This window comes from Fusarium phalaenopsidis, assembly GCF_050370095.1.
Source record: "Fusarium phalaenopsidis strain FUZ10S chromosome Unknown contig_32278, whole genome shotgun sequence".
NCBI classification, from domain to species: domain Eukaryota; kingdom Fungi; phylum Ascomycota; class Sordariomycetes; order Hypocreales; family Nectriaceae; genus Fusarium; species Fusarium phalaenopsidis.
In genome coordinates, this window is record NW_028145417.1 from 1,190,060 (window position 1) to 1,215,872 (window position 25,813).

General features: G+C 54.2%; 6 protein-coding genes across 6 annotated transcripts; 3 read left to right on the plus strand and 3 right to left on the minus strand.

Moving 5' to 3' along the window:
* Window positions 1-2,563: 2,563 nt before the first annotated feature.
* Window positions 2,564-5,763, minus strand: LRP88_00979 (glutamate dehydrogenase (NAD(+)); the record flags this gene model as incomplete). The annotated part of the gene is made up of 2 exons (XM_083237680.1): window positions 2,564-2,600; window positions 2,654-5,763. The coding sequence occupies 2 exons, from the start codon at window positions 5,761-5,763 to the stop codon at window positions 2,564-2,566; spliced, it is 3,147 nt and encodes a 1,048-aa protein (XP_083106185.1).
* Window positions 5,764-14,338: 8,575 nt separating this feature from the next.
* On the minus strand, window positions 14,339-15,484 carry LRP88_00980 (uncharacterized protein; the record flags this gene model as incomplete). The annotated part of the gene is made up of 1 exon (XM_083237681.1): window positions 14,339-15,484. The coding sequence occupies one exon, from the start codon at window positions 15,482-15,484 to the stop codon at window positions 14,339-14,341; it is 1,146 nt and encodes a 381-aa protein (XP_083106186.1).
* A 1,055-nt stretch (window positions 15,485-16,539) lies between these two features.
* On the plus strand, window positions 16,540-17,059 carry LRP88_00981 (mitochondrial outer membrane translocase complex, subunit Tom22; the record flags this gene model as incomplete). Its single annotated transcript, XM_083237682.1, has 2 exons — window positions 16,540-16,633; window positions 16,686-17,059. 2 exons carry the CDS (start codon window positions 16,540-16,542, stop codon window positions 17,057-17,059), a joined length of 468 nt encoding a protein of 155 aa, XP_083106187.1.
* Window positions 17,060-18,087: 1,028 nt separating this feature from the next.
* On the plus strand, window positions 18,088-19,126 carry LRP88_00982 (uncharacterized protein; the record flags this gene model as incomplete). Its single annotated transcript, XM_083237683.1, has 3 exons — window positions 18,088-18,122; window positions 18,200-18,869; window positions 18,923-19,126. 3 exons carry the CDS (start codon window positions 18,088-18,090, stop codon window positions 19,124-19,126), a joined length of 909 nt encoding a protein of 302 aa, XP_083106188.1.
* An 818-nt stretch (window positions 19,127-19,944) lies between these two features.
* Window positions 19,945-22,730, minus strand: LRP88_00983 (mitofusin; the record flags this gene model as incomplete). The annotated part of the gene is made up of 2 exons (XM_083237684.1): window positions 19,945-20,291; window positions 20,348-22,730. 2 exons carry the CDS (start codon window positions 22,728-22,730, stop codon window positions 19,945-19,947), a joined length of 2,730 nt encoding a protein of 909 aa, XP_083106189.1.
* A 635-nt stretch (window positions 22,731-23,365) lies between these two features.
* LRP88_00984 (ESCRT-III subunit protein DID4) lies at window positions 23,366-24,185 on the plus strand (the record flags this gene model as incomplete). The annotated part of the gene is made up of 3 exons (XM_083237685.1): window positions 23,366-23,668; window positions 23,741-23,998; window positions 24,051-24,185. The coding sequence occupies 3 exons, from the start codon at window positions 23,366-23,368 to the stop codon at window positions 24,183-24,185; spliced, it is 696 nt and encodes a 231-aa protein (XP_083106190.1).
* Window positions 24,186-25,813: the final 1,628 nt, after the last annotated feature.

Genomic DNA, 25,813 nt, shown 5'->3' on the forward strand with positions numbered 1-25,813 from the left:
TCCGTGTGTCTTGACTTGCACCCCGTGTCCCGTGTGAGGAAGCAGAATGAGTTGGCGTCGGGCGGCCTATGGCCCAAGTTTCGTTTCGTGGCGGGCCCTGGGCTGGCGGCGCTGGATAGAAAGGGATTGATTGATTTGGTTCCCTGGAGACTCCACCGTTGGCGCTGGCACACTACTGAGCAAGGGTGGCTCGTTCGTTGATGTTGTGCTGTGCTGTGCTGAGCTGAGAAGAGCAAGCAGTGAGCGGCAGAAGGATTGACGGATAAGCCTCTCTTGTTCGTCTTGTCCTATTTGAGTCGCTTCCTGCGCCTTGCAAATCCCCCCCTCTGTTGTCTCGCTTCGGGCTCTCCGCTCTCTTCAAATCAAGGCCAGGTACCGATGGATGATGGAGTAGCACTACCGGTGCGGGAGGGGAGGGATTGTCAGGCGGCGCCGTTTCAATTGTCAACGTCAAAACGGCTCCTTCCAGACTTTTTTTTTGATAAGGAAAAATCGAAAAAAAAAAAAAAAAAAAAAAAAAAAAAAAAGATGGGAAACGAAAGTGGAGGCCGGGCCGCTAAGTCGGTCAGGCCATTGAACTGGGCAAGAAAAGAGAGCAGTGCGCGCGCGTAGGTAAAGTTGGGATGATGTGAGGGTCAAGAGTTGGTCGAGCGAAGGGGGAAAAAAGAAGGAAAAAAAGTGACAGACGCCAAACAGCGAATTCCAACAGCAGGGGGCCAGATGGCGTTTTCTACTAAAGCTATATCTGAGTCTGGCTGTTTGTAGTCTCCCTGCAAAACCAATGACAATAAGGGACGGTCAATGCAAGAGAAAAAAGGTGACAGCGACGATGGAGAGGCAAGTCGATTGAGTTCCATCATGTCGGCTCTACTCTTGCGCATGCCCTGTGTAACGCCATGCATCTGACACTATACCCGTCCCAGCCTCACCCCATTGCGCTCTGATGGCCATAGTTTCATGTCAAAAGAAAGCAAGCAACTCACCGCTACACACAACCTGATATTCCATCCCGCGCGTCGCGTTCCTTCTGGAATCTCGTGTCCTGTAGCCCATTAAAACCCCTGGACAGCCTCCAATGCCTAGCGGTTCCAGGAGCTTGTAAACTTTGGCCCTAACGCGCCCGGGGAACCGCCCAGGGCACCCGCGCCTTGACCCTGGGAAATGCTGAAACGACCAAAGCAGTGATGGGTCCCTGTCAGGGGAAGTAAGGTCTCTGTCTGTTTTGATTGGCTGTGAATCCATCCTTCCTCGTGGGATGGGAGATTCCGTCTCTGTCTTCCATTGCGCTAACAATTAGGTACGTACCACGTGCCTCGCCTTTTCCCAGTGTCGTCGAATTTGATGGATCTGATATCACCATCACCACGTCTCAGCCGCCTTCGAATGTGATATCACAGCCTCTTACGCTATTCATCCTTCTTCACTTGACCTCAAGTGAGGAAACAACTCTTCCAATTTCCACACTCGGATATCCCGCACCTCCCGCACAGAAGCCTCCCTCCTACTCGCTCAACACTTCATCACAACATGCTCCGGCATGCAGCACAATTACCCAACATGCCATTCTCGCAAACCAACGAGACGCACACAACCTCGGCAATGCGGGTGCAAAGAGGGGGAAAACAGTGTATCCTCATCCCTCAGCCGTGTCAAGCACGTGTGCCAATGTCCGTTCATAGCATGCGAGGGTCCTGCATAACCAGTGTCCCGTATATATACTGCCACGCCGTCTGCATGAAGAATCATGCACCTGGTGAGCCCATGACGAGACGGCCAGCCATCTACGTCTGCAAGGCCCTTGCCGTCTCGCCTATCTGAGCACGTATTTGGCTCTAGTCCTCTTTAGTTTCCAACTACCTACATATGCCCTCACCCACTGGTATGGATGGAAGAAGAGCATCTCCTTCATAGCCTGATAACAACTGGGAGCTATGTAAGGCTTGGGCGGGTGAATAACAGCCTCGAACAAGCTCGCATGCTAGCGCCAGAGGAACATCACTCCCAGCCAGTCCTATTCCCATCTGCACACCTATCCCACACAAGAGCTGAGCGCGCGCTTGGAGCACATCTTTCGAAATACCGCACTTTATCGATTGCCGCGCCTAGCACATGTACATGTACTCCTCCTCTCATCCATCCATCTGCAAGATATCATTTCTCCAGGCGATCCGAATTTCGAACAGAGCCCGGCTACAATGCATGTCTCTCCTCGACGGGCTTTCTACGGCATCAGTCTCGTCCAATCCTTTTTGTGGCTCAAAGGTAATTAGACACTCAATGACCACGGTGATATCACCTCACAGCTTGTCTGGCAAAACGTATTGAACTTCGGAATGATTCATTATTATCGACTACTTGGATGCAGTCTTTTCTGACTTTTCTTTAACCTTCCCAATGGAACCGTTACCCATGTATAGGTCCATGCCAGGACCTTCCCAATGCTGCAAACACACCGTAACTATGCTCATCTCTCATCGAGGCACAAAAACAATCATGCTATGCTGTGAAATAGAATCAAATAACACGCTCAAACACCGTTTTATTCGTCGCGTGCAGGCAACTTCTAGTTGTCGGCAATCTGGGCCATGCGCTTCGACATGCTGTTATAGTAGTTAGCGTCTGTTGCATTCAAGAGACATTTGGTTACACTTACAAGTCGTAGAAGGCAAACTGGCTGGGGCTGCTACCGAACTCGTACACAAAGCGGCTGGCAAGGTAGCTGCCGAAGATGCTGCGGAGGTACGAGTCAGGGATGCGGGCAATCAGGGTGTCAAGGCCAATCTTCTCCAGCAGGAGGTGGGGAAGGGCATCCTTAAGGACAGAGCGGCGGATCTTCTCGTTGTCCCAGAGGTCGGAGTGCTGGAGCTTCTCATCAAGGTCGGTGATGGCAACCGAGAGCTTGTCAGAGAGGACGGATCGGGGAGTGCCAGTCTCCTGGTGCTCGCGCCAGATGGCCTCGAACTCAAGGCGGGCGTTGTCCTGGATCTTGAGCTGAACCTGCTTGACGTAGTCCTTGTAGAACTGAGGAGCCTCGCCGTTGGCGTTGTGGCACATGTTCTCAACGAAGCCCTCGTCGTCAAAGGACAGAGAGGCAAGGACCTCAAGGGAGGAAGAGGTCACACCACCCTTGTTAGCGGAGGCATCCTTGTAGAGGACACAGCCAGCAGCCTCAAGGCGGAGCTTGGCGTCCTGGGTGATGAAGAGGTTGGCACCCTCAACGAGGTAGGGGATGAGGGACTTGCCGTCCTTGATGAGGCGGTTGACGCTGATGAGGTCAATCGAGGCAGGGCGACCACCGCAAGGGACGAAGACGTCGACGGAGCTGTTCTCGCGGAGGTGGAAGGTGTTGCGGAAAGAGGTGCCGTTGTTGACAACCTCGCCGCTGGGCAGGGTTAGGTTGACATCGTCGCACAGGACGCGATATCCCTCAGGGGACAGCTTGGAAATGTCATACTCGATGATCATCTTGCGGTTGTTGGCGAGGCGGAGGAGCTCATCGCGGTCAAGACCCTTGGGGTCAGCGAGGACACCAGAGCCATCGACGATGGCAGTGTAGGTCTCGTTGGCGAGCTTGATCTCATTGCTGCCCAGGTCACCGTCGGGGCCACCAGTCTGCATCTTGCGGATGGTGGAAGGGTCAAGGTCGAGCTTTCGGTAGATACCCTTGACGTACTCGCGGACGGACAGAGTGGTCATGCCGTAAGTGTCGTGGGGAATACCACCAAGCTTGGGAGACTTGCCGGTGAAGAAAGACTTCCACCAGGGGGCGTTGCGGGAGCGGGCGTGCTCGGTAGCCCAGTCAACCAGCTCAGCAGTGTTCTCATCGGGACCCAGGAAGAGGATCTCCTCCTTGCCGTAGAGGTCGACAATGGGGTTCTTGATGCCGGGGGTCTCGGCGGGCAGGAGAAGATCAAGGATACTATCGATATACTTCTCAAAGGCCTCGCGGGCGCGGTCCTGCTGCTTGGGGTCAAGGAGAATGACACCCTTGGAGCCACCCTCAGGGATATCCTTGTTCTTGCGCTGCTGGGTGCTGGCAAGACCGTAGTTCTCGTCGAAGAGGTTGCGAGCGTTGATGCTATAGGCCTCCTTGCTGCGAGACTTGACGATTCGGATACCACCACGAGAGATATCCTTGAATCGGAGGTGGAAACCTCGGGACTCGGAGCTGATGACGAGGAACATGCCGTAAAGAGGCTTGGGATACTCGACGTCAGGGAGGAAAGAGGGGTCGAGACGGAAGCTCAGGGCAACCTTGGTAGGAGTGAAGTAGTTGGTCTTGAGGATGGCGTTGTTGAACACGCGGAAGGCAGTGAGGACCATCTCATCGTGCTCGTTGTTGACGTTCTTGGCGATCTTGTCCTTAAGAGCCTCGTCGGAGAGAACCTCGACAGACAGGCTGGAGGAGACAACCTTCACGGGGTCCTCCTGATCCTTAAGAAGGTGGACGTTGGCGAAGGAGGCGTAGAGAGCGCGCACGAGGCCGGGGTAGTTCTGAATAATCTCGTAGATGTAGTCAGGGGTGAAGGTCTCGGAGCGGAGACGGCGCTTGAGGTTGGAGAGGAGAGCCTGCTGGGTGTTGTTGGTGACATCCAGAAGCTCGGAGAGAGAGGCGTACTCGGGGCCCAGACGGTTAAGGAAGTGCTGGACAAAGACCCAGGCGGAGTGGGCATAAACGGACTCCTGGAGGCTCAGCTGGCCAGAAAGGAAGAGGCTGTGGAACTTGTTGTGGGGAAGGCAGTAGAGGAGAGAAACCTCCTTGGAGATCTGGTCAATCGACTCCTCGTAAGAGGGGAACTGATTGGCCTGGCCGTCAACCTGGGGAGCAGGTCGGAGGTAGACAGACATGACGGTGATACCGTTGGAGAACTGCTCCAGGTACTTTCGTGAGGAGGTGACGCCATAGTAGTGGTAGAGGTCGCTCAGGGCAGAGAAGAGACCCTGGGCAGAGCGGGATCGGAAAGCGAGAACCATGCGCTTCTCATCAGTGTCCTCGATGTCGAAGACCTCAATGACGGGACCAGCCCGGCCGACGGCAAGCTCAATGATGTCCTGGTAGATCTGCTTGGTGTTGGCAGTAGCCTTCTGGAGGAAGCCCTGGTCGGCAATCTTCTCAAGGTTGGTCTCCTTGGGGTCGGTCTGCGAAGGGGGAGTCTGGAACTGGCACTGGTAGACGAAGTAGCATCGGAGGGTGGCCTTGGACTCGGGGCTCAGGACGGCGGGAGAGCGGAAGGTCTCAACACGGTACTTGCTGGAACCGACGTGGTCGATGTACTTGGCCTCAAGGCGCTCCTCATAGCGAGGGCCACCGACGTGGGTCTTGCCAGCAATGCTGGTGTCGATGTAAATGGCGTGGTCGTTGGCCTCCATATCGATGCGGATCTCCTCCTGCTTGTCCTCGCGGGCAAAGGCAGCAACCTTGGCGGCGTAGAGAGATGTGATGTGAGTGCTGATGACAGCAGGGGTCTCGATGTGGAAGTAGACATCATCGATGCCGAGCTTCTCATAGAACCACTCAATCTGCTCATCAATCTGAGCCTCGGGGACCAGGCCAGCCTGCTTGATGATGTCCTTGACGGCCTCCTTCTGGGCCTTCTTGCCGGTGAACTCAGGGGCGATGTAGCCAACAGTGGCAGAGCGCAGGACGCGGTGGCCGTTGCCGTTGCCATTTGACAGGGGAACACTGAAGTGAGTGGGCTGGGGAGAAGGGCCGCGGCTGGCCTCAGCCTTGAGGTTGGCCACGGGGTCGGATGTGGAAGACATTATTGATGATGGTTCCTCGAAGGGATCTGTGTATCCGGGAAATCTATCAGGCGAGGGGTCAGCCATTGAAATTGGTGATTGCAGCATCTTGGCTGAGTTGTGCTGGTGGCAGCAAAACGAAGTCTAAGTGTAAACGATTGGAAGGGGAATGAACGATGATGAGAAACAACAACAAGCAGCCGTTCGAGTGTCTTTTATAAACATCCCGAACAACAACGGAATTGGAAAAAGGACAACAGTCCTCTTTCCATATCCGCCGACTCTCGGCATTCATGGCATCAGCTCGTGAGTCAATGGCAACCGCACATCGCTGATACAGGCCCGCTGACGAGGTGACCAGCGGGCGCTGTTTTGCCTCTGTGGCTGCGCCCGTGATCCGGTGCCAGACGATCCAGTGATCGCATAGAACCCCGTGCCGCAAGGCTGGGTGCTAGTTCTCCGGGGAGCCCATGCAAGATGGGCGCCACCGGTTCGGGATCGCAAAAGGCAAAATTCAGCGGGCGGGCCTGCGCCAGCTTCACCAGCTCGGCAGAAGCATGCAGGCGTTATCTCGAGGCTCTGATACGGGAGAGACAAGCCCGGTGAGATCGGCTTTCACCGCCGGGCCGGCTCTCGTATCGCCCTCATTGGGCAGTGCAAATCAGGGGAAACACCAATGGATGGGTCCAGGGTTTGCGATAAGGATATTTTTGGGGCATTGTTCTGATGACGGGGGGCAGGTATTTCCCAGATAACAGGTTTATCGGCTACTTACTGGTAAGAGTTTTTGTTTTTGGTAGATGAAGGGGGTAACCGTGGCGATCAAATTCGTCACTTGGTCAAGAAGCGTGTAAGTCGGGAATGCCGGTCTTGGAAGATGGCGCGTAGATGACGAGGAAGATGTCCAACAACAACGAGACAGTGGGTTCAGCTGTCTGTTTTCGGTTGTTTGATGGTTTGGTGATTCTCAATTGAGAGGGTTGGGGTTATAGTTCTGACACTGGGTTAGCACAGCTGAACCAGTGTTGTGCATGTTTGCTTCGGAGTGCGCGTACTCAGCACAGCCATCCGTCAGCACTGTCGTAAATAGAAACTGATGACGGCCCGAGCAAGAGATAACAGCGGTTTCTCTTGATACGACGAGGGTCGGAAATGAGGTAGGTCTGACAAGTATGTCGAGGGGGGAGATGATATATATGCGGGAGGTAGATGAGGATGAGGATGAAGGAAGAATCTCAAGAAGAGATGGTGTTCTTTTGAGGGAAAAGAGATCGAGGTCGAGAGACTTATCACTCCAACTTCTCGAGTCAGGAACACATTTGGGACTGGCGATGGAAGCTTTAAATACTCTGACCTCAAGTGTCTCTCAACAATGACCCAAGAGTGTACGATGGTACTTCCACTTGGTCCCTGACAGAGACGGAGGTACGTACCTACACCTATGGTCCTCCGTGCCTTCCAGGTTGGATCCAAGATGTCAACATGGGCCCTCGTTATTGCCTTCTCTTTCTCATGTCACGCCTCAAAAAGGTTGTCACGCTGTCCCTCGAAGCCCTCCCTGCCTCCTTCCCGCTCACCTTTCTCACACCCCCCGGCCCCTGCTTTGGTTTGGTTTGGCTGGGGGAGTTTGTTCAAGGTGGGCGTGGGCCAGTTGATGGGTGTGTATTTTTCCAGAGTCTCCCTGTCTTGCCCTCAAGGGTAGGTAGCTAAGAGGAAAAAAAAAAATAGGGACCAGGCGGCACTGTTGCGCACCCCGGCCCCGCCACCAGCCGTCCAGGCCCTGTGCAAAAGAGCATGTTTGCTCGCAACGGGCTACTCCAGCAAGTGAAAAATTGACCCAGTCTGCAAAAAACTGAAGGAAAAAGAAGAAGAATTCGAAGGAAGACATCACCGGCCCGGTCGCCTCGAGGCCTCCCCATTGGTACCACCCCCCATCTGCAGCGGAGCAATTGAGTGGCCCAGCTCAGCCCGCCAGAAGAGTCGAGAAAGAATCAACGCCCCCCGATCGTGATCATGACCTCACGCCGCGCAAAAAAGGTCCATTCAATTACCCAATAGTGCCTCTGGTCTAAACCTCAAGAGGAAGTCCTTTTCTGGATCCTGTGTTGGACCGAGCGCCCGGTTCCTGGCCGCTCAGTGTTCCCAGGAACGAAGAGAAAGACTGACTCCCTCCCACAAGGTCCCCAGGCTTTGCCCAGAAGTGCCATGCCAGGGAGACCAGGTGAGTGGGGAAGGCCTTGCCGGCCCCCGGTTATTCGAGGCTCTGCGTTTTGCACGTAGGAGGAGTCTTTCTCCAGATTCTCGCTTGACATCAGTTGCTGAATTGGTTGCGAGAGGCTATCATGAGTTGTTCTCTGCAACGTTGCCAGTTGGATTGCCATTCTCCCGCATCACTTGACAATTGCGCATTTTGGTCTGCCGTCTCGCAATACTGAGAGTTTACAGACGAGAACAAAAAAAGACTCAGATCTCTTAAACGAGGTCATGGTACGTACCAAACGCCGTTTGACGTCCTTTCACACGCAACTCCAAGTTGGCACGACGAGCCTCCATTCTCAGGACTTGGATAACGTAAGTATACATAACTATCCATGCACTATGCATGGAAACGGCACCTCGCACCTTGCCTATTCCATTCACCAGACGGTGTGGACGATGGTGCAATCGCTCACCTCGCCCACCTTTGGCCTAGACGGGCCTGTTGGCCTGCGAGTCATCGTCAATGGCAACTTCGTGACCTGCAGATCCTGCCTTGGTTTCAAGCTTTTTTCTTCTCGTCTCCTTTTGTTGCTTCCATTGTCTCCGTGTTTGCTCTCCCGCGATCCCGCTTCCCATGTCTCCCCCACTCGCCTCGTTCCTTGGCCGATTGTCGAAAAATCAACGCAGTAGAATAGTGATGGTTCCATGATGCTACTCATCTTCATGACAAGCAGGTGACAATTCTGAAGGCCCGAAAAAAACCTTACCACAACTCTCGATTCTGACATGCCAAAACGGCCAAGCCAACACAGGCGGTGATTCGCACAAAATTGGACCTCATGCGTCTAGTTTCAAGCTGGGGTTGGTGGGCGCTCGCGCCGGAGGGCGGAACTCCATCGCGAGCTTCCCCAATTCGGGGCCTTTGGCGAATGTCATGTAGTTTTCCTTACGGCCATAGTCTTCAGTCCATTCCCCAGTTGAATCCATGCAGCGGTGGGATGGTATGGCACAACTTGTGTCAGCTCGAGTTTGCGTTGTGTAAGACAATGCTGGGTTTGCTGCCGCCAAGAAGGAGACGTTGTCCTTTGGTTGGCAATGGTTTGGCCTGACGACGGCGATGTGCCTCACTTCTGGGCCCTTGTTCGTTCATGCTCCAGACTATCGCATCTTGCAGCTGACGGGTGGACAAGGAAGGGAGCTCAGTGCCCAAGGTGCCACATCCAATACATTCCTACCCCAGACGGGCGGCTGGCAAGCTGTCTCTGGCGTCTACGGGGAAAGGAGAAATGTGACTTACGGCTAGACTAGCCAGGTCCCCTCTGCTAGACCGAGAGACCATGGCTCACCTGACCGTGAATTCAATGAGCGATTGGCACTCACCGAAATTTCCGGCCAGCTTCACCGACACCGGGACGATCACGGGACAGAGACTAATTTTGTCTCGATTCCAGGGGGACCACAATCGAGGGCGTCCAAGATCACATCCCGCCAGATCCAGTCATAGTCATGAACTAAAAACTGGGCGGACAAGGTGATTCTTGGTCCCCGTCCGACATCATCTCTCGGCACCCAGGGCCAACCACCCCTTAATCCCACCCATCATCCCCATGGCACAAGACACAGGGAGCACAAGCAGCAGCACGCACAGCTCACCCGCCGGCTCGGCCTGGCCTTGGGGCTTGGGCTTGGGGGTGGAGGAGGGGGGCACCCGGGCCAGAGCAAGGCCCTCCGGCCGACGCGGGGCCGCCTGCTCGGTACTTACGTACGCGTACCCTCTTTGGGGTACCATCGATGACACAATTGCCCAGGAGCCCTTGGCTCCGGTACGGAGGGGTTTCATTGCGAGATGAATGAGCAAGGCTGGCAAGAGGATGGGAGTTGCACGACATATCATGGCATTGCTAGCAAGTCTGCATAGGGATTGCGTATCCGTCTCCTGTCATGTCCCATCTCCGTCACCGGTCATCAATGTCCAGCCAGCCGTTACGGCTAAATCAACATGATATGATTGATTCTGGCGCGATTGAGGTTGAGAGAGGTTTCCCCAATATCCAAGTATCCCCCGCGAGATGCATCGTCGAGTCCACCTCTTTCTCTCTCCTCTTTGTCAAGTATACGCTTTGCGTGCAAGATTTCCCAAGAAAGTCCCATAAGGAACGGAGCCGGCACCCACCTCCGGACCTCTCGTGCCCCAAAGGCCCCGGACTCCCCCGGGGCCCCACTCCGCCGACGGCCGGCGCCCCCGAACCATCTTCGTCGAGCCCTTCCATCTGGTTTCCATTACCCCCAGGTTTTCTCCCACGACTCCAGTTTCCATCTCCAGTCCCCGGTTCTGGATCTACCATGAGGACAGGAAGAAAAAATTAGTCCATACACTTCCCCACGGCCCGCCTCCAAGCTCCCTCGTCTCATCTCATTCTGGTTTCCATTACCCCCAGTTTACTTGATCTTGCAGCTTTCGTGACAGCCACGGGGCCGGCCGTTCCTCCATCTGCTAAGTAGGCCCCGCGGCACTCATCCACTTTCACTTTTACACCATCCTGCCAACCCCTAGAGGTAAATGGGACGGCCCCATTTCTGCTTGCTCAGCCAGCGCGCGCCCTGAAGCCCAGCTGTATGTAGGCACGCACAGTTGCGTGCTGACACTTCGCAGACCTTGTGCTCCGACAACCGCCCCCCCAGACTTGCTTTGCCGCCGTCTCGTGGCCCCTCTGGTTTGTCATGGGCGTCGCTCCATTACCAAATCTTCCCTGCAAAATACTGCACCCCGCATCCGGCGCTTCAAGGTGGACGCCGTTTAACGCGTCACGAGGTCGGCAGAAAAAAAAAATAACCGGAGCGTCCCAGACCTCGATAAGGGACAAGGGGCGTGCCTCTAGACCGGAGGCCGGTCGGTTCGGTCTGGCTGAGGCACGGAGAGTTGTACTAGGGATTCGTTTGAAGATGAGATCGAGGTCACGATGCTGGACAGTCTTGGCTCCCGTCGACACTTTCTGGGGCCCGGTGGATGCGGCTTGTCAAGGTCAGGGACGATGGTCAAGGACAGAGGTCAAGGATCGGCTTCTGTCACTTGGGCATTCTCATGATACCGAGATGCCAATGACCAATGCTCGTGGCTCGCCAGTCGGTAAGGTAGGTAGGTACCTACAGTACATCCATACCTTGAAGGCTGGGGAAGAGGCGAGATGCATCTTTGTTCCAGAGGCTTGGGAAGTGGGCATCACGACTTTCCCAGCGCCAGGCACGAGCTCTTCCCTGTCCCTCTGCTTCCTTGGCGAGTTGCAACCTACCCTTGGGAGTTTTGCGGCAGTTTCCCAGTGAGATGCATACGGTTTCAAACGTGCCCATCTCACCATTGTTGCTGTTATCTCATCATTCATGGCGTCTCCAGTATCAATCTCACAACCCCCCGGTCTGGACAACACAACGGTCTCTTACAAACCCACTCAGGTGAGCATCCGCCTCCGCCGACGGAAGCCTGTTGGTCGACGGTGACGGGCATTACATTACGACGACGTCTTGCTTGTCCTCCCTCCGTTCACAAGCGTCACGACCGTCTCCACGCCCTGATGCCTTTCTGGGCACCGTACCGGCTTGTGGTGGACGCGGTGTTACCCCGCCAAACAGTCCAGGCCAGCCTCTATCCATGGATCCATATCCAAATGCCAGTCACCCTGTGTCAGTCAGGTCTGTTTCTATTTTTGCGCCCTGGCTTGCTTCCAATCAAATGGATCCATGGATCTCCATGCACTTGCCACCGCCTGTCACTTGCACCTGCCACCTGCCACAGCTCGCGAATGCCGCTGCAATTGGTAATTGCAATTGCATTGATTGCCCACTGCCACTCACTCTCCCGTCTCCTTGTCCTGGTCGGTCTTGCCTTATGTAAGGCTGGAGTTTTCGGATAGATCGGTATCAAGTTCCACGTGCCGTCATGTTCAAGCCGTCTTTTCCGTGCCTGTTTCGGATCAATTGATCTCACGGCTTCGCGGACGTCTTATTGCATGCAGATTGTTTCAACTGACGTCGAGCAGAACTTGCTGCTGTGCCCTGGCGATACGTCAACACGGTCAATTCATCAAATACGCACCGCCACACGAGGTACGAGATACATGCGCACCCGGCTTCAGGGCCCGATCCTGTGCAATGACAACAATAACCAATCACGTCAACTCCCATATCTTGCACCGTGGGCCATGCTGGGGACTCACTGGCAAGCTTCGGCACAGCAGCAGTCAAGCAGGGGAGTGACACCAGGCCTCTTCTGTTTCCCCATTGAGCCAGGTCCCGGTTCTGCGTGCTTTCAAGGCAATCGAAGGTGCAATTGAGTAGCAGTACGTACTGCCCGTATCATCAGGTGCCTTGCTGGCGCCCGCCGGACGTTCTCTGAGTTGCCACGAAGTGGAATGTTGGGGGAAGAGTTTTCCCAGACAAGAACCCCCAGTGGCTGAGCCCGGGGCCCCCGGGGCGCCGCCCAGCATGCCCAGGCACTCAAAGGCCCTGAGGCGTCACGGGCGTGAGCAAGGAGCTCCACAGTACAGGCCAAGCTTCCAGGTCATCCACTCATAATGCTGCCCGCCGGGGCATTCGCTGCCCCTTGGTGTGGATGCGATGCGATAGATGCTTCTACACCCGGCCGAACGTGCTGCCGGCCTCCGGGCACTTCAAGTTGTACTGTACGTACTCTATCCCCTTGCGGTGCCCTACACCTGAGCCTCCACAGCTAATTGGGGCTTGTGCCTGCTATCTGATCGGCTAGCGACGCAACAAACCACATGGATTGGACCCATGCTTTTTCTAATGCTCAATCCCACCGCGTCCGGGGATCAGGGTCGGCCTTGCATGATCACGATAGCTTCAAGGTGGACGACGAAACAACCAGGATGCCCCTCTTTGTCCTTTTTGGACGAGTGACGGGCCACGATGGAAATTAGAGCCCATTTCTGGCGTCTTGCGGTGAGGGTCCCGTCCACCATCTGGAGTAAACCCAACCGGCACGCCAAAGTACCTCCAGTACCTACATACACACAACCTCAAGCGGCAAGCCGGAGGAAGCCCGCGGGCGGCGGCGGCGGACCACGGAGTTTTGGGCCAAAAGATGCGGCCGGGGGGGCGTCTCTTCGCAAAGCACCGCCGGGCTGTCGCCATCCCAGTATCGCATCTCTGTCCTTTTTTCCTCTTCCCTGCTCATCCATTCATGGCAGCGCGGGGCAACCCCTGGCCTGCACGCAAACCAACGGCGCAGACACGTGCTGGTTGAAAATGTGACCTGGTGCATTTTATTAGTGGCCAAGGCTTCACGATGACAGAGCAACAGTGAGAAGGAAGCGTCAGAGATTGGGAACTCGGGAGGGCCATTGCGTGCCTGGCTTGCACCGATTCGCTCTGCGGTGAGCCGTCTGATGGCATCGCGGCATCCTACGGTGTAAGCTGTGCTCGTATCACTGTACTTTCACCGTAAACACCCCTTCACCATCCACGCCTCCAATGTCGTTACCCCAGACCAGGAGACAGACATGTGCCTTGCCTTGTCTCAAAAGCCTGCTTCAAAACAAGTCGCCTTTTACGGACACGGCCCGAGCTTCTCGGCAATCGATACGGTACTATATTGTCTGTGAGAGAATCTAGGATGGGAGAGGTTTTGCCTCGCCTCTATGCCTACCTCCAGCGCAGTGCATACCTACTTGCTTCTGCCACCTTGTGCGTGTGTCCTGCATCGGCAAGAGTCCAGATGACAACCTATTCATTCCTTGTTCCTAACTTTGCGAGATTCTGGAGCCGAAGCCGCGTCCTCAGCTGCCGAGTACAGATTACCCAATCGGCGTTTTTGCCTCGTGTCGCTCCCCCTCCTCCACGGCCTGTCTACGCCGGCCTGGATGGGTCTATGGGTGACACGAGCTCCTATGTAGAGTTCACATTGTAGAGTTTTCTGTAGATCACGGGGGAGGATCGTGCTCATTCGGACTGTCTTGAATGGCTCGTAATTCGAAGCCCCTTTGTGTACCGCATTTCGTTTACCGCTCATTCTCAATAGCAACAGCCCCGTAAGATACGTACTTTTTATTTCTCATCTCTCTTGGAGGGCTGAAGCGGTCACGATGCCAGATGTCTAATTGCCAATGGATTGTCGCCTACGTTGCTGGCTCCATTCGGGGTCAGGTGGTTGTCCCCTTGAGGCAGTCAATTACGTACTAGTGTACCAGAGTCTCAAGCCCGGTTACCAGGAGAGCAGAAACCAACATGGCAAAACAACTTCAACAACTTGGGCAAACTTCAACAACAACAGTACCTCACGATGCCCCAACAAGACTGCTTTTCCGTCCCTGCAGATTCCCCTGTCTCGATTATCCGACCGCCTGCCCTTCCCTCTTCTCTCTCGGCTTCTCGTCCTTGCTATCTATGATCTGGCGGCCATGCCAGTCGACACCCACAGAGCGAGCTGAAAGTAGCTCAGAACCGTTGCCAGATCTCCAATTGCTGGGCCAAACACGGCTCCAAGGTCGTCTGGGCCTAGTGGCTTGATCTTTGGATTGCGCTGCAGTGACTCTGGGAGCTGCATCGTGCCGAGGAGCGAGTCCCCAGGCCGGGCTGAAAAAGCATAGTCTGGAGCTGTCACCCAGTCCCATATATCGTTCACAAGGTGATCGATGTGAGGAGTGCCTCCAGCTACCGCGAAGTCGTGGACTGCTTTGCAGATTTCGTCCGTCTCAGGCTTGTCCTCTCTCTTACCCATGCCATCATGGGCGAATTGACTGTCAGGGCTGAGCTCGCGGACTAGCATTCCCGGCCTCAAGTCGCTCCATGCGCCGAGGTTGCGACTCATCCGTCCCTGCTTCGCGCCCATTCCTTGGGAAAAGGAGCGGCCGAGCGACGATGGTTTCCAGCTCCTCCACAGTCCCCGGTAGTTCATGAGGGCGTAGTAGTATGCCCTCCAATCCCCGCTGTTGGCATTGGGTGCCTCCCTCTGCTTGGCCAAGTTGACCTCGAGCATCCGGTTGAGGAGCCGGCTGAAGGAATAATCAGCACACCTCAGCACCAAGCTGGCCTGCGCGCCTGTCATGTTGACTATGACGTCCCGCGCAGGCTGTGTGGGATTGGCCAGCATGATACCCAGCACTCGGCGCATGTCCATCTGAGCCTGGCCCTTGCCCTGGTAGGCCTCTGGGGGGTCCACCAGCGAATGAATCGGCCCAAACGTCATTTCGATATTGGCCTGCATCTTCTTTGGCAGCAGGCGGAATGCCTTGATGATGTTGCGGGAAAAGACCCACTCGCGGTGGTGTAAGTGATATGCGTCATGATCAGATCTTCCGTCCGATTTCTTCTTGGGGGCGAGTTTCTTGTAGAGATCGCATTGCTGTCCGAGGGCCTCGGTAAGTTCGAAAAGCTTGTCGATCTTGGTGTCGAGCACATTTGGTCCGGTCTCGTCACTGCTGCGTCCCCATCTCGTTGAGCGTCGTAGGAATAGTCGCATGTGTTGGTCATACTTGTTGCACCAGGAGATGGCTTCTTTCTCCTCATTCGTTCTCCTTGAGCCTATCATTTGTATGGGTGAAACATTGATGGCGGGCTGGTGCCTGTGTCTTTCCAGCATATGAATCACGGCCAACTGGGTCATGTGATTGTTCATAGCGTAGTCAGTGTTGCTTGAATCGACTACCAGAAGGGGCGATGAGGAGGAGACGCATTGCGGGCTGGCCAAAGTTGGCCGAGTCAAAAGTGCGTCTCGGAGCTTTTATGGTGACGGACAGGTACTGGAAACTTTGGTGTGCGTGAACATCTGCAAGCCTCGACATAATGTTATTGTGAGCTTGGAGCTTATTTTGGAGGAAGGGGACTTGACTCCCAATATCAAAGTCTCGTATAAGCTGAATACCATGACCTCTGATATTGGTTAATCTTCTGTTAAATAGTGCAAGATCAATAGGGCTCAATTGCACTATCATGAAATCCTTCCATGTTGTCGATGACACAAGAGATTGTTCCATACGACGCCGTCACACTCGCTGCCAGGTGACTGAAGTCTTCAGTAACCACGTGCATGTGGATGTTTAAATAACCTCAAAAATAGTTTCTCAGTAGGTATCTTCGATGTCAATGTTATGGACCTATGAGAAAAGAGTAGATGGTTATTGTAATGGCGGTTGAGCGCGCCTGCGCTAATCAGTAACCGCGAGGGCACGTGATAAAGACCTCTCCCTCTCCGAATCGGTCGGCTGAATCAGCCGCCCTCCCCCGGCTCTGTGCGATTCGGATTCGCCCCCCCATCCAAGCTCCCGCCCCAGGACGCCCAAAAAATTTGACACCCATGACATCGTGAAGCCGACGACTCCAACTCATCCACCAACCATCAGCAGAATCGCCCTCTTTGTCGGCAGGCATTCTCGTTTCACGTCTTTGACCTCGCGCTTCATCCGCATCGATTGTTTTGCGCTTTGGCCTGCATTCTTCGACATCTTGTTCCAGAAGCTTCGAGTTGGACTTCTGCGGCACCAACCGACGACTGAGTCTGTGCTGTTCGGCTCGCATCGACGAATCGCTTTAATACAATAATTACCCTCCCCTCCTTCTACCCTTCTCAACCTTCAATCGCCCAAGATGGTTACTCTCACCGAGGTCGAGGATGAGCACTTCCAGCACGCTCAGGCTGGTCCTGATATCGAGGAGGACGACGACGATTACACCGATACTGGTTAGTTACCTCATGCGCCTTTAACAGACGCACTTGCTAATTAGATCCGCAGATTCCGAGATCTCCAACGACTCCGACTACGATCCTTCAGAAGAGACCCTCGCCGAGCGGTTATACGCACTGCGCGATATCGTACCCCCCACTACTCGCTCTTGGTTCTCCAACAAGGCCAATGCCATTTCTAGCGCCACCTGGAGCGTCCTGTCCTTCAGCGGAAAGACCGCTTGGGTCGTCACCACCTCTGCTCTCTTCTTCGGTGTCCCCTTTGCCCTGTCCTTTGCCGAGGACCAGCAGCTCACTGCCATGGAGCAAGAGTATAACATGCGACAGACAGGCGGCGAGCTCCTGACCGCTGGCGCCGAGCAAAACACTGCCGAGAAGGTTGGCGCCGCTCTTGACGGCAAGCCTAGCCAGCCTGCTCTGTAAAGCACTCCCCCTTGGATACTGGCAAACCTTGATCAAGCGTCCTGGTGGTGAGGACGCCCGGACCGGCGCCTCGAGAGCCCGCTGGCGCAGTCATTATCGGGCCAGAGAGTGGACCTCCACGTGTACTATAAATGGGAATGGCGCAAACAGCCGATGGGGCCCTTGATGAATGACAGACAAATGGGTTGAACTGGAACGGGACCATGTGCGGACGCATATGGCATTGCGGCGTACCAATGATGTAAAGTATAGGGCTGGGGAGGGCGAATAATGGCTGCGATCTCATCTCCTGTAGGGGCGGACTCACATGTATTTTGTGATACTCGACCTATTATTCATTTACGACATTTATGTGGGTTTCGCTGTGGTCTCTGATGTGGTGATGCATCTACCGTTTCCAGCGACTGATGGCGATCAATGTTGAAATGTTTACATGGGGAGTCAGACAGTATATGTAACATGGGAATGCATCATGTACAATGTGTCTGGATCAATGAATTGGCAGTTATGTTCAAGTGCCTTGCTTCTCTGGATGACTTGTGGTTCAAGACAGCACAATTATTTGCACACAATCCATAGTTCACGAAAGCTCGCACTCCCATACCACAATTACCGTATCTTGGGTGGAGACTACATTTAGAATCCCAAGGATTGGCTATCTGGATACTATCTATAGCAGAAACTCGGATATCGTGAGTGGTTTTGGCCCGACGGTGCGATATCACCCCGAGTTCAGGGTAAGACAGTTGACGTCGACGTCTTCTCCACCAGGCCTCAACCCTACATCTCAACACTCGCCAATTACTTCATCTGGGGATTTAAAAAGAAACGGAGCACATATGGATTTTGTTGCATTGCCAAAGATCGAGGTAATAACCATCCGACTAGAGTAGCTCTTCGGTTGGGTGCTAACTCGAGATAAGCTTCACGCTCACCTCACGGGGAGTATCTCTCGTCGAACTCTCCATGAAATATGGCTACGCAAGAAGGCAGCCGGCGACACGGACCTCGAGGATCCACTAGTCGTCATGCCAGAAGGGAAACATGACTACAACTTGGAGACGTGAGACTCCCTGCCGAGATGAGAACTTGATAAATAATACCCCTGTTTCTATAACCACTAACTACACACCGCAACAGCTTCTTCCCGCTATTCAGTAGCTATATATACAACCTCATCACCGATGAAGAGTCTATCCGATACACCACTACCTCTGTCTTGACAGACTTTCTCAACGATGGTGTCTGCTATCTGGAGCTCCGGACCACGCCCCGTGCTACACTACACATCTCAGCAGAGCAGTACATCACCATCCTCCTCTCAGCCATCTCCTCCTTCGAAGCCAAGAACCCACAGCTGCACATTCGTCTCATCCTTGCCATCGACCGGAGGCACACCCTCGAACAGGCCTCCTCCACCCTCGCCATCGCTCTCAAGCATCGTGCCGACGGCGTTGTAGGTCTCGACCTCTGCGGGGACCCAACGGCTCGGCCTGGAGGAGAAGTAGACATGTTCACACCAGTGTTTGAGGAGGCGAGGAAGGAGGGATTGGGTATCACGGTGCACTTTGCAGAGGCCGAGGCCAGTGGGTCTAAGAAGGAGTTGGAGACGCTGCTCTCGTGGCAGCCGGGGCGGTTGGGGCATGTCATCTGGGAAGACGAGGAGACCAAGAAGGAGATTGCGCGGAGGGGATTGTGCCTGGAGCTATGCTTGAGTTGCAATGTGAGTGCAGGGATGGTTCGAGGCGGCTTCGAGGGCCACCACTTTGGGCATTGGATAGACGTTGAAGGGCCGATGATTTCGCTCGGGGTAAGTCTTCCATCTTCTGGAACGGCTGTCAACCTGTACTGACGGGGTTCTAGACGGACGACGTGGGTGTGTTTGGAAGCCCATTGTCCAACGAGTATCGTCTCGTCGCGGAACACTTCAACCTTGACCGCGACGACATCTGCCGACTAGCTAGGGAGGCGATTGATGGCATTTTCGGAGGAGAGAAGGAGAAGGAGAGACTGCGACGTGTCATGTGGACTGTGTGGTCAGCTGTGGACCGCGACTCTGAAAAATAGAGATATAGCTTGTTTCTGGAGGATATATGTCGCCTCATGTGTCTACACAGTATCATTCTGGAGCTATGTGTTGCCCTCTACCTCGCCCATCGGGCATACTGGCTGATCATGCGAGAGTTTCTTGATCTTTTTGACATAGATATATAAAGAGTTGTAACTGGATGGCTTAAGTTATAATCTAGCGCATTGGTTATAACTAGACATACAGGTTATAACTAGAAATATTAGTTATGACTCGAAGTCACAGTTACAACTTAAAAATGAGGGAATAACTAGAATACAGGTCATGACCAATAAACCGAGTTATAACTGAATATTGAGCTGTGACCTTGACAGATGTGTTATGACTGGAAATACAAGTTGTAACTGTCTTTATTCCAGGAGAATGGAGTGCTGGGGCTTGCAACAATAATGAAAGGCACGTCTTCAGTTGATACAGTCCAACACTCAGGCTAGACACTGTTATGTCATGCATCTACTTTATTCATTTCTATCGTCTTCAAAGTGCAGCATGTGCTTCTAGCTACGATGAACACCGATCGAAGCATTCTAGCATCAACGGTTGATTCATACTGCTTTGACTCGCTAAACAACAAGGTATGAGCAGAGAAGTTTAAACTAATAAGAACAAGCCGGATGAGCAATAATTCTTCTTTCCCGACTAGAGAGTTGAAGCATTATACGTGAACGTCGCGTAAACAGTCCTGCCCCAATTAACGCCATCACTTTTGTGAACCTTCGTTTCGAACCTAACCACCTTTTTTGCTTCCTCTTCACATACATCCATATCGTTTTCATCCAAGCATCACGTCATCACCTTAATGGGCACCCGCGGGCGGGCTGTCGAGGTCAACGCTCTCAACCTTGAGTCGCTCACCCTCGCTCTGGCGGACAAGGTTGGAGAAGTAGCGCGAGGCGCGCTCGCTCTCGCCCTTGACCTTGATAGTCTCATCACGCTTGGCCCCGAGGTCCTTGACGCTCTGGTCGAGGCCGACGCGGAGGTTGTCAGCAGGGAAGCGCAGCACCTTGCGGACGGACGAGGAAATGCGAGTGGCGTTGGAGTGGACATAGTCGAGGTCGTTGAGCTGAGTCGAGATCTTGGTGGCCAGGCGAGGAGGCAGGGAGTTGGGAATTTGCTGGAGAACATAGACAGAGGCGGCAACAGCTGTAATCATGTTAGTTGATTTCCACATATGCAGTCATGTACTGAAGTAGACTTACCAGCCACGAGAATACCAGGCAAGATGAGCTGGCGGAGGTTCTCATTGCTCAGCAGGCGGGTTGCTGTAAGTGCCTGATCCATCCATGTGTTCATGCCAAGCATCTTGGGCACGACTGCACCGGCAACCGTAAGGGCCATGCCAGTGCCTGCGTACTTCTCCTGGCGCTGCAGCAGGGTGGTCCAGTCGACAAAGTCCATCAGCTCGGTGGGAATATGGACCTGGCGAGCGAGGGCATCCTTCTTGCGTCGGAACATGACATCGGGTCGGAATTGGAGGTTCTGGAACTCATCACCGACGTGCAAAAGACCCAGTTGCTTGATCGAGTTGACACCACGCACCGTCCTGCCGCGGGCGTACTCCTCACAGTTGGTCACTGAGTCGGAAATGCGTGAAAGCATGGCCTCCTTGAGGTCCTCGGCATACTGGAAAGCACTCAGAATTCCAGGGTAGGGCACATCGTAGTTGCCGCTCGCAGAGTGAACAATGGCCGAGTTGAGAGCCATACGAGTGTGGTCATAAACCTCCTTGCACGTCTCCTCGATGTTGGTGTCGACGTGCTCACTGACCTCGGAGCGGGCCTTTCGGCTCGACTCGAGCTGAGGCTCAAGCTCCTTAAGCTCTTGTGTCACTCTCTCAAGTTCGGATTGAGCCACCTCCTGGTTGACATTTGCCAGAGTCTGGACATCGTTGAGGATGTTGAGCAGATATGTACGGGCGGGAGCGAGCTTCGACCTGGCACGCTTCTCCAGCACAAATCTCCGCAGCGATTGCTCAAGGGCCTCAAAGTCACGAATCTTCTCACGATCCTTGCCCTTGCCCTTGTCATCACTGTCACCAGGGTCACCACTGCCCCCACTCGAGCTTCCGCTGCCACTGCCTCCAGGGCCCCCGGGAGGTGATGGACCGACGGGGATAGCATTGCTGGAAACGAAATGAACAAGCTCAGATGATTCCTTGTGTGTTCGGGGGCTCAGGCCTTGAACCTGATCCAGCACCATCTTCTCGCATCGTTTCTTGTCACGGATAACATCAAATCCGTTGACAACGATAAAGATGTAAGCCTTTTCGGCCGCGGCAGCCCAGATGAACTCCTTGGCGGACTGCGTGAAGTGGTTGGCGGCAGAAACCACAAACACCACGACGTCAATTTCCTCCTGTCGAGCAAAGATGGCTGTTGTCTTGGTCGTGTCCGAGTTGAGGCCAGGAGCGTCAATCAGGGCGATGTCCACAACTCCATTGTTGAGAAGCGACTCATCGATGGACCGGCTATCCTTGACATAGATCTTGCACTGGGTGTAAGTCTCGTTGTCGACCACAATCCTTTCCAACTCTTGCAGAGGAAATACGTCGTAGGTCGACTCGTCATTTCGGTCGTAGGCGACCTTCTTGTGAACGGCATGGACTTCCTCCACTCCCGAATTCTCTCTAGCATCAAGCACCTCACAAAAGATGGCAGTACAAGGTTGTTGGTCTTCAGGCAAGACCTTTCGGCGCAGAAGGGCATTGCAGAAGGTCGACTTGCCGGCGTTAAGGTCACCAGTGATGAGGACCTTGCTTGCAGTGTCTTCGATTCGGTCACGCAGAGACAGGAGGTGCTTGATACTGGTGCTGATCTTGCCGTCGAGTAATGCAGCGATAGATCCCTTTTCCAACGAGTGAACAAGCTCTGCCTGGTGAAGTGCTCCAAGCTTGAGGTCCAGCTTCAGGATCGAGAATTCTTGAGCAATCTGAGGGGAAACCAGTCGGGGCTCGGGTGTAGATCGATTCTCGGCGGCTCGGCTCGATTCGGCAGTGCTCTCTTCAACGGAAGTCATGGATCGACGAAGCATAGGATTCCGGAGGGACGGCGACGAAGCGCTATGCTCTCCCATAGTCGAGTGGGCATGAGAGAAACTGGGGCGGGAGGATGTCTCGGACGAATCACGGCGGGCTCGCTGGACGGAGGGGTAATGAGCGGGCCAAGAAGCGTTCATCTCTTGAAGACTTTGAAGTAGTTCGAGGACCTTGTTGATGGAACGGCCGAGGTTCGCGCGGTGGGCATTATACCACATCTGGTGCACAGCACCCGAGGCAGGACGGTCATGGTGCATTGCCATATCCCAAGCCGCTGGAGAAGCTATAGCACGTTGGTCATCACCAGCGATGCTACCGCCGTAGCCTGAGTCGACATCTAGCATGCTCTGTAGACGCGCCGCATGCTCGGATGTGGTACCGTTGCCCACGGTCATGTAGTTGGGCCGGACGGAGGATGAGTTCCCAAGTGGCGGAGAAGCAGAATCGGGCCGGGGCGCGTTCGCGGAAGCATTTTCGTTGTCGGACTCGTTATCGTTCTCTTGGTGCAAAGGGCCCTTGCCCTTGCCGTTGAAGTAATCGTGATTCATGATGAAGCAGCGTGTAGTAGTTCGAGCTGCATGGTTTGCTTGCGCAAAAAAAGCAGTGCAGAGGAATTAATTAGAAATGCTGGAGCGGTGATGTCGTTTGTGGTGGGCGGCGGAGTTGGGACCGGGGCGGGAGTAGAAACTTGATCAATGGATCCCTGGAAAACGACCCATTTCTGCATGATTTTTACTGGTCCCGATCGCCGAGGGACATCCATGATTGGCCGGAAGCAGGTTTTTTGGGCAACACTCGGGCCACCAGCCACAGGGAGCATGAGAATGAGAACGGCCGCCAAGCCACATTTGGCTGTCAATGCAGTTCCCGCCCGTCGGTCTTTGAGAGGCGAGGTACGGCAAGGTTGGGCCTAGAGCGGTTACGTAGTTCGGTACCTCCGTAGCACGACACGGCTACTGTGCACTACCAACCTACTCTCACCACGGCTGGCTTTTCTTCGCTGCCTTGGCCACTATCTTGACGCCTATTCCTCCTCGCTCTCCATATCCTCGCTCTATCTGCGCATCGACAACCTCTCGTTCGACGTCCCAGATCTCCTTCCGCCTCTCTACACGGCTTCACCTCCCCCGCACACCATGAACGTAAGGACAATGACGTCGCGCGACAATCCTTGATGCCCATGATGGCTAATGCCTCTCATGAAACACAGATCCTCGAGTGGGCTTTCGGTAAGCGCATGACGCCTGCGGAGCGTCTGCGCAAGAACCAGCGCATGCTGGACAAGGCCATCCGCGAACTCGACCAGATGCGCGTCAAGCTCGAGAAGCAAGAAAAGACCCTCATCCAGCAGATCAAGACGAGCGCCAAGAATGGCCAGATGGGCGCATGCAAGATCCAAGCCAAGGATCTGGTCCGCACCAGGCGATATGTTGAGAAGTTCTACGCCATGCGCAGTCAGCTACAGAAGATCTCGTTGCGTCTTCAGGTATGTCATGATGGAACTGCCCCACGAGGTGCGCTGTATCAACAGGATTGGGACTAATCAACTACAATTCAGACCTACCGGACGAACGAACAGATGATGCAAGCTATGAAGGGCGCTACGATGGCCTTGGGCAGCATGAACAAGTCGATGAACCTCCCCCAGCTCCAACGGATCGCTATGGAGTTTGAGCGAGAAAACGATATTATGGAACAGCGACAAGAGATGATGGACGACGCAATCGACGATGCCATGGACGTGGGAATCGAAGAAGAGGGTGATGAGGTGGTGGAACAAGTGCTGGAAGAGATTGGAATCGACTTCAACCAGGCTGTACGTGATGCCATGAAAAGACTCTCTGGACTGAGGCTGACGATGATTATAGCTCGGAGAAACACCTACTGCATTAGGAAACGCTGCGGTACCAGAAGGCAAGATCGCTCAGGCAGTGGGCGGAGGCGGCGGTGGCGATCCTGTTGACGATGACCTCCAAGCACGCCTCGATAGCTTGCGGAAGTAGACAACGGATCGAGTACCGAAGAATATGGATACGGTTCATCCTGAAAGATGGATGCTACTCCATTATCTTGGATAATTCGCCACCGCCCTGAACCACAGAGTCGAACGAGACAGCGACAGAGCCGATATTATGGCCGGGAGGGGCCTTTGGTGTTGCCATTCTTACAAGGGTGCATTGGTGTCTGGAGAATCGTGTTATGATCAGTCAACTTTTCAGCCTTTTGACGCAGAGTTTCCTGCTGTATATAGAAAGATAATCATGGATGGGTTTCTGTTTGCTGAGTTGGTGTTTGCTCCAACCAGACGTGGATGCTCCTTGTCTCCGGGATTATTTGCCAGGGCGCAATCCCATATCCGTGTTTGAGTCTGCTTCTTTGTTTAAAGGCTGTGAAAGGAGGCACAAGTTAATCCTGGAATTTGTTGATTAATTGTCTCCTCATCAGGAGCCCCTAGGATGATCAATGCTCGATCGGCATCCGGATAAAGAGCATGGACGTCAGTGGAACGGGTCTTGTAACAAGCACACCAGGTACAAAATGAAGCCTGATAAGAATGAAAGCTACCTGCCTTGTGTAATGGGAAAGAAAACCACCAGACCAAGTAAAAGAAAAACCGACTGGTTGGGCCTAGCTCTGACGGCACCCCCGGAGATACACGTGTACGGCTCTGGGAAGCTGGCCTCGTGAGCGCGCACATCAACGTGGACAGTCGATGGTGAACCCTGTGTTGTTAGCCTGGAGCTTTTTACAAGGATGGATGCTTACCCGAGTTGAGACTCGAGCTTGGAGGAACTGCTAGTATGTATGTATAAGGCGTCGGATGCTCCGGGTGAGACTCTCGAGATGACATCCCCTGAGATCAACTCCCAACAAAGAGAGGACCCATTGTCAAGGCGCGTTTCTTCAAGTGCTTCATCGGGGCCTCAGAGAGATCTCAAGTCCTCATTGGAGGGCACCGTCCCGTCGTAGATTCTCGCTGCAGCGCTAAACAGCACGCGCCCAGCTTCAGAGCCGCTGGGCCAGTCAACGTCACTTACACCCCAGCGTACGTCAGTGGCCAACCCCCGTGTCGACGGAAGCCAGTGGGGACCGTGAACGGTGTGAACCCCTCAGTGCACCCGCCGCCTGGAATTTCAGCGCTGGTCCCGCCCGCCCCCCGCCGAATCAGGATAGCCCCGTGCCGTTCAGATGACTTGCCCGGCCGCCTGGCCTTACCAAACCGAACGGCTTCATCAACTACGACGACGACTAGACTCGCAAACAACCGACCACCTACGCCATACCTAGCTACTCCGACCCTCCCGCCTCTTAAGGTACTGACCTACCTACCTCTTTCTGCTACAGCTCCCAGAGCCTCTTCTCTCGTCTCCATCTCGCGCCTCTCTCTCACCGAGATATTCCACCGATCCGATCCATTCCATTCATCGTCAGGTACGTCTTTCGGCCTTCACACCGCATTGGAGTGACGTCGAGCTGTTTGGTTTGCTCTCCCGCTTGACATTTGTTTGCCATCTATTACCATCTACCCCCCTTGCGCCCATTTGCTTGTTGTATGTCACCGTCCCCGCCATTGCTGTCCTCGTCTCTCCTACGTCACGCTATTCTTGCCTTGCGATGCGCCCTGCTGCAT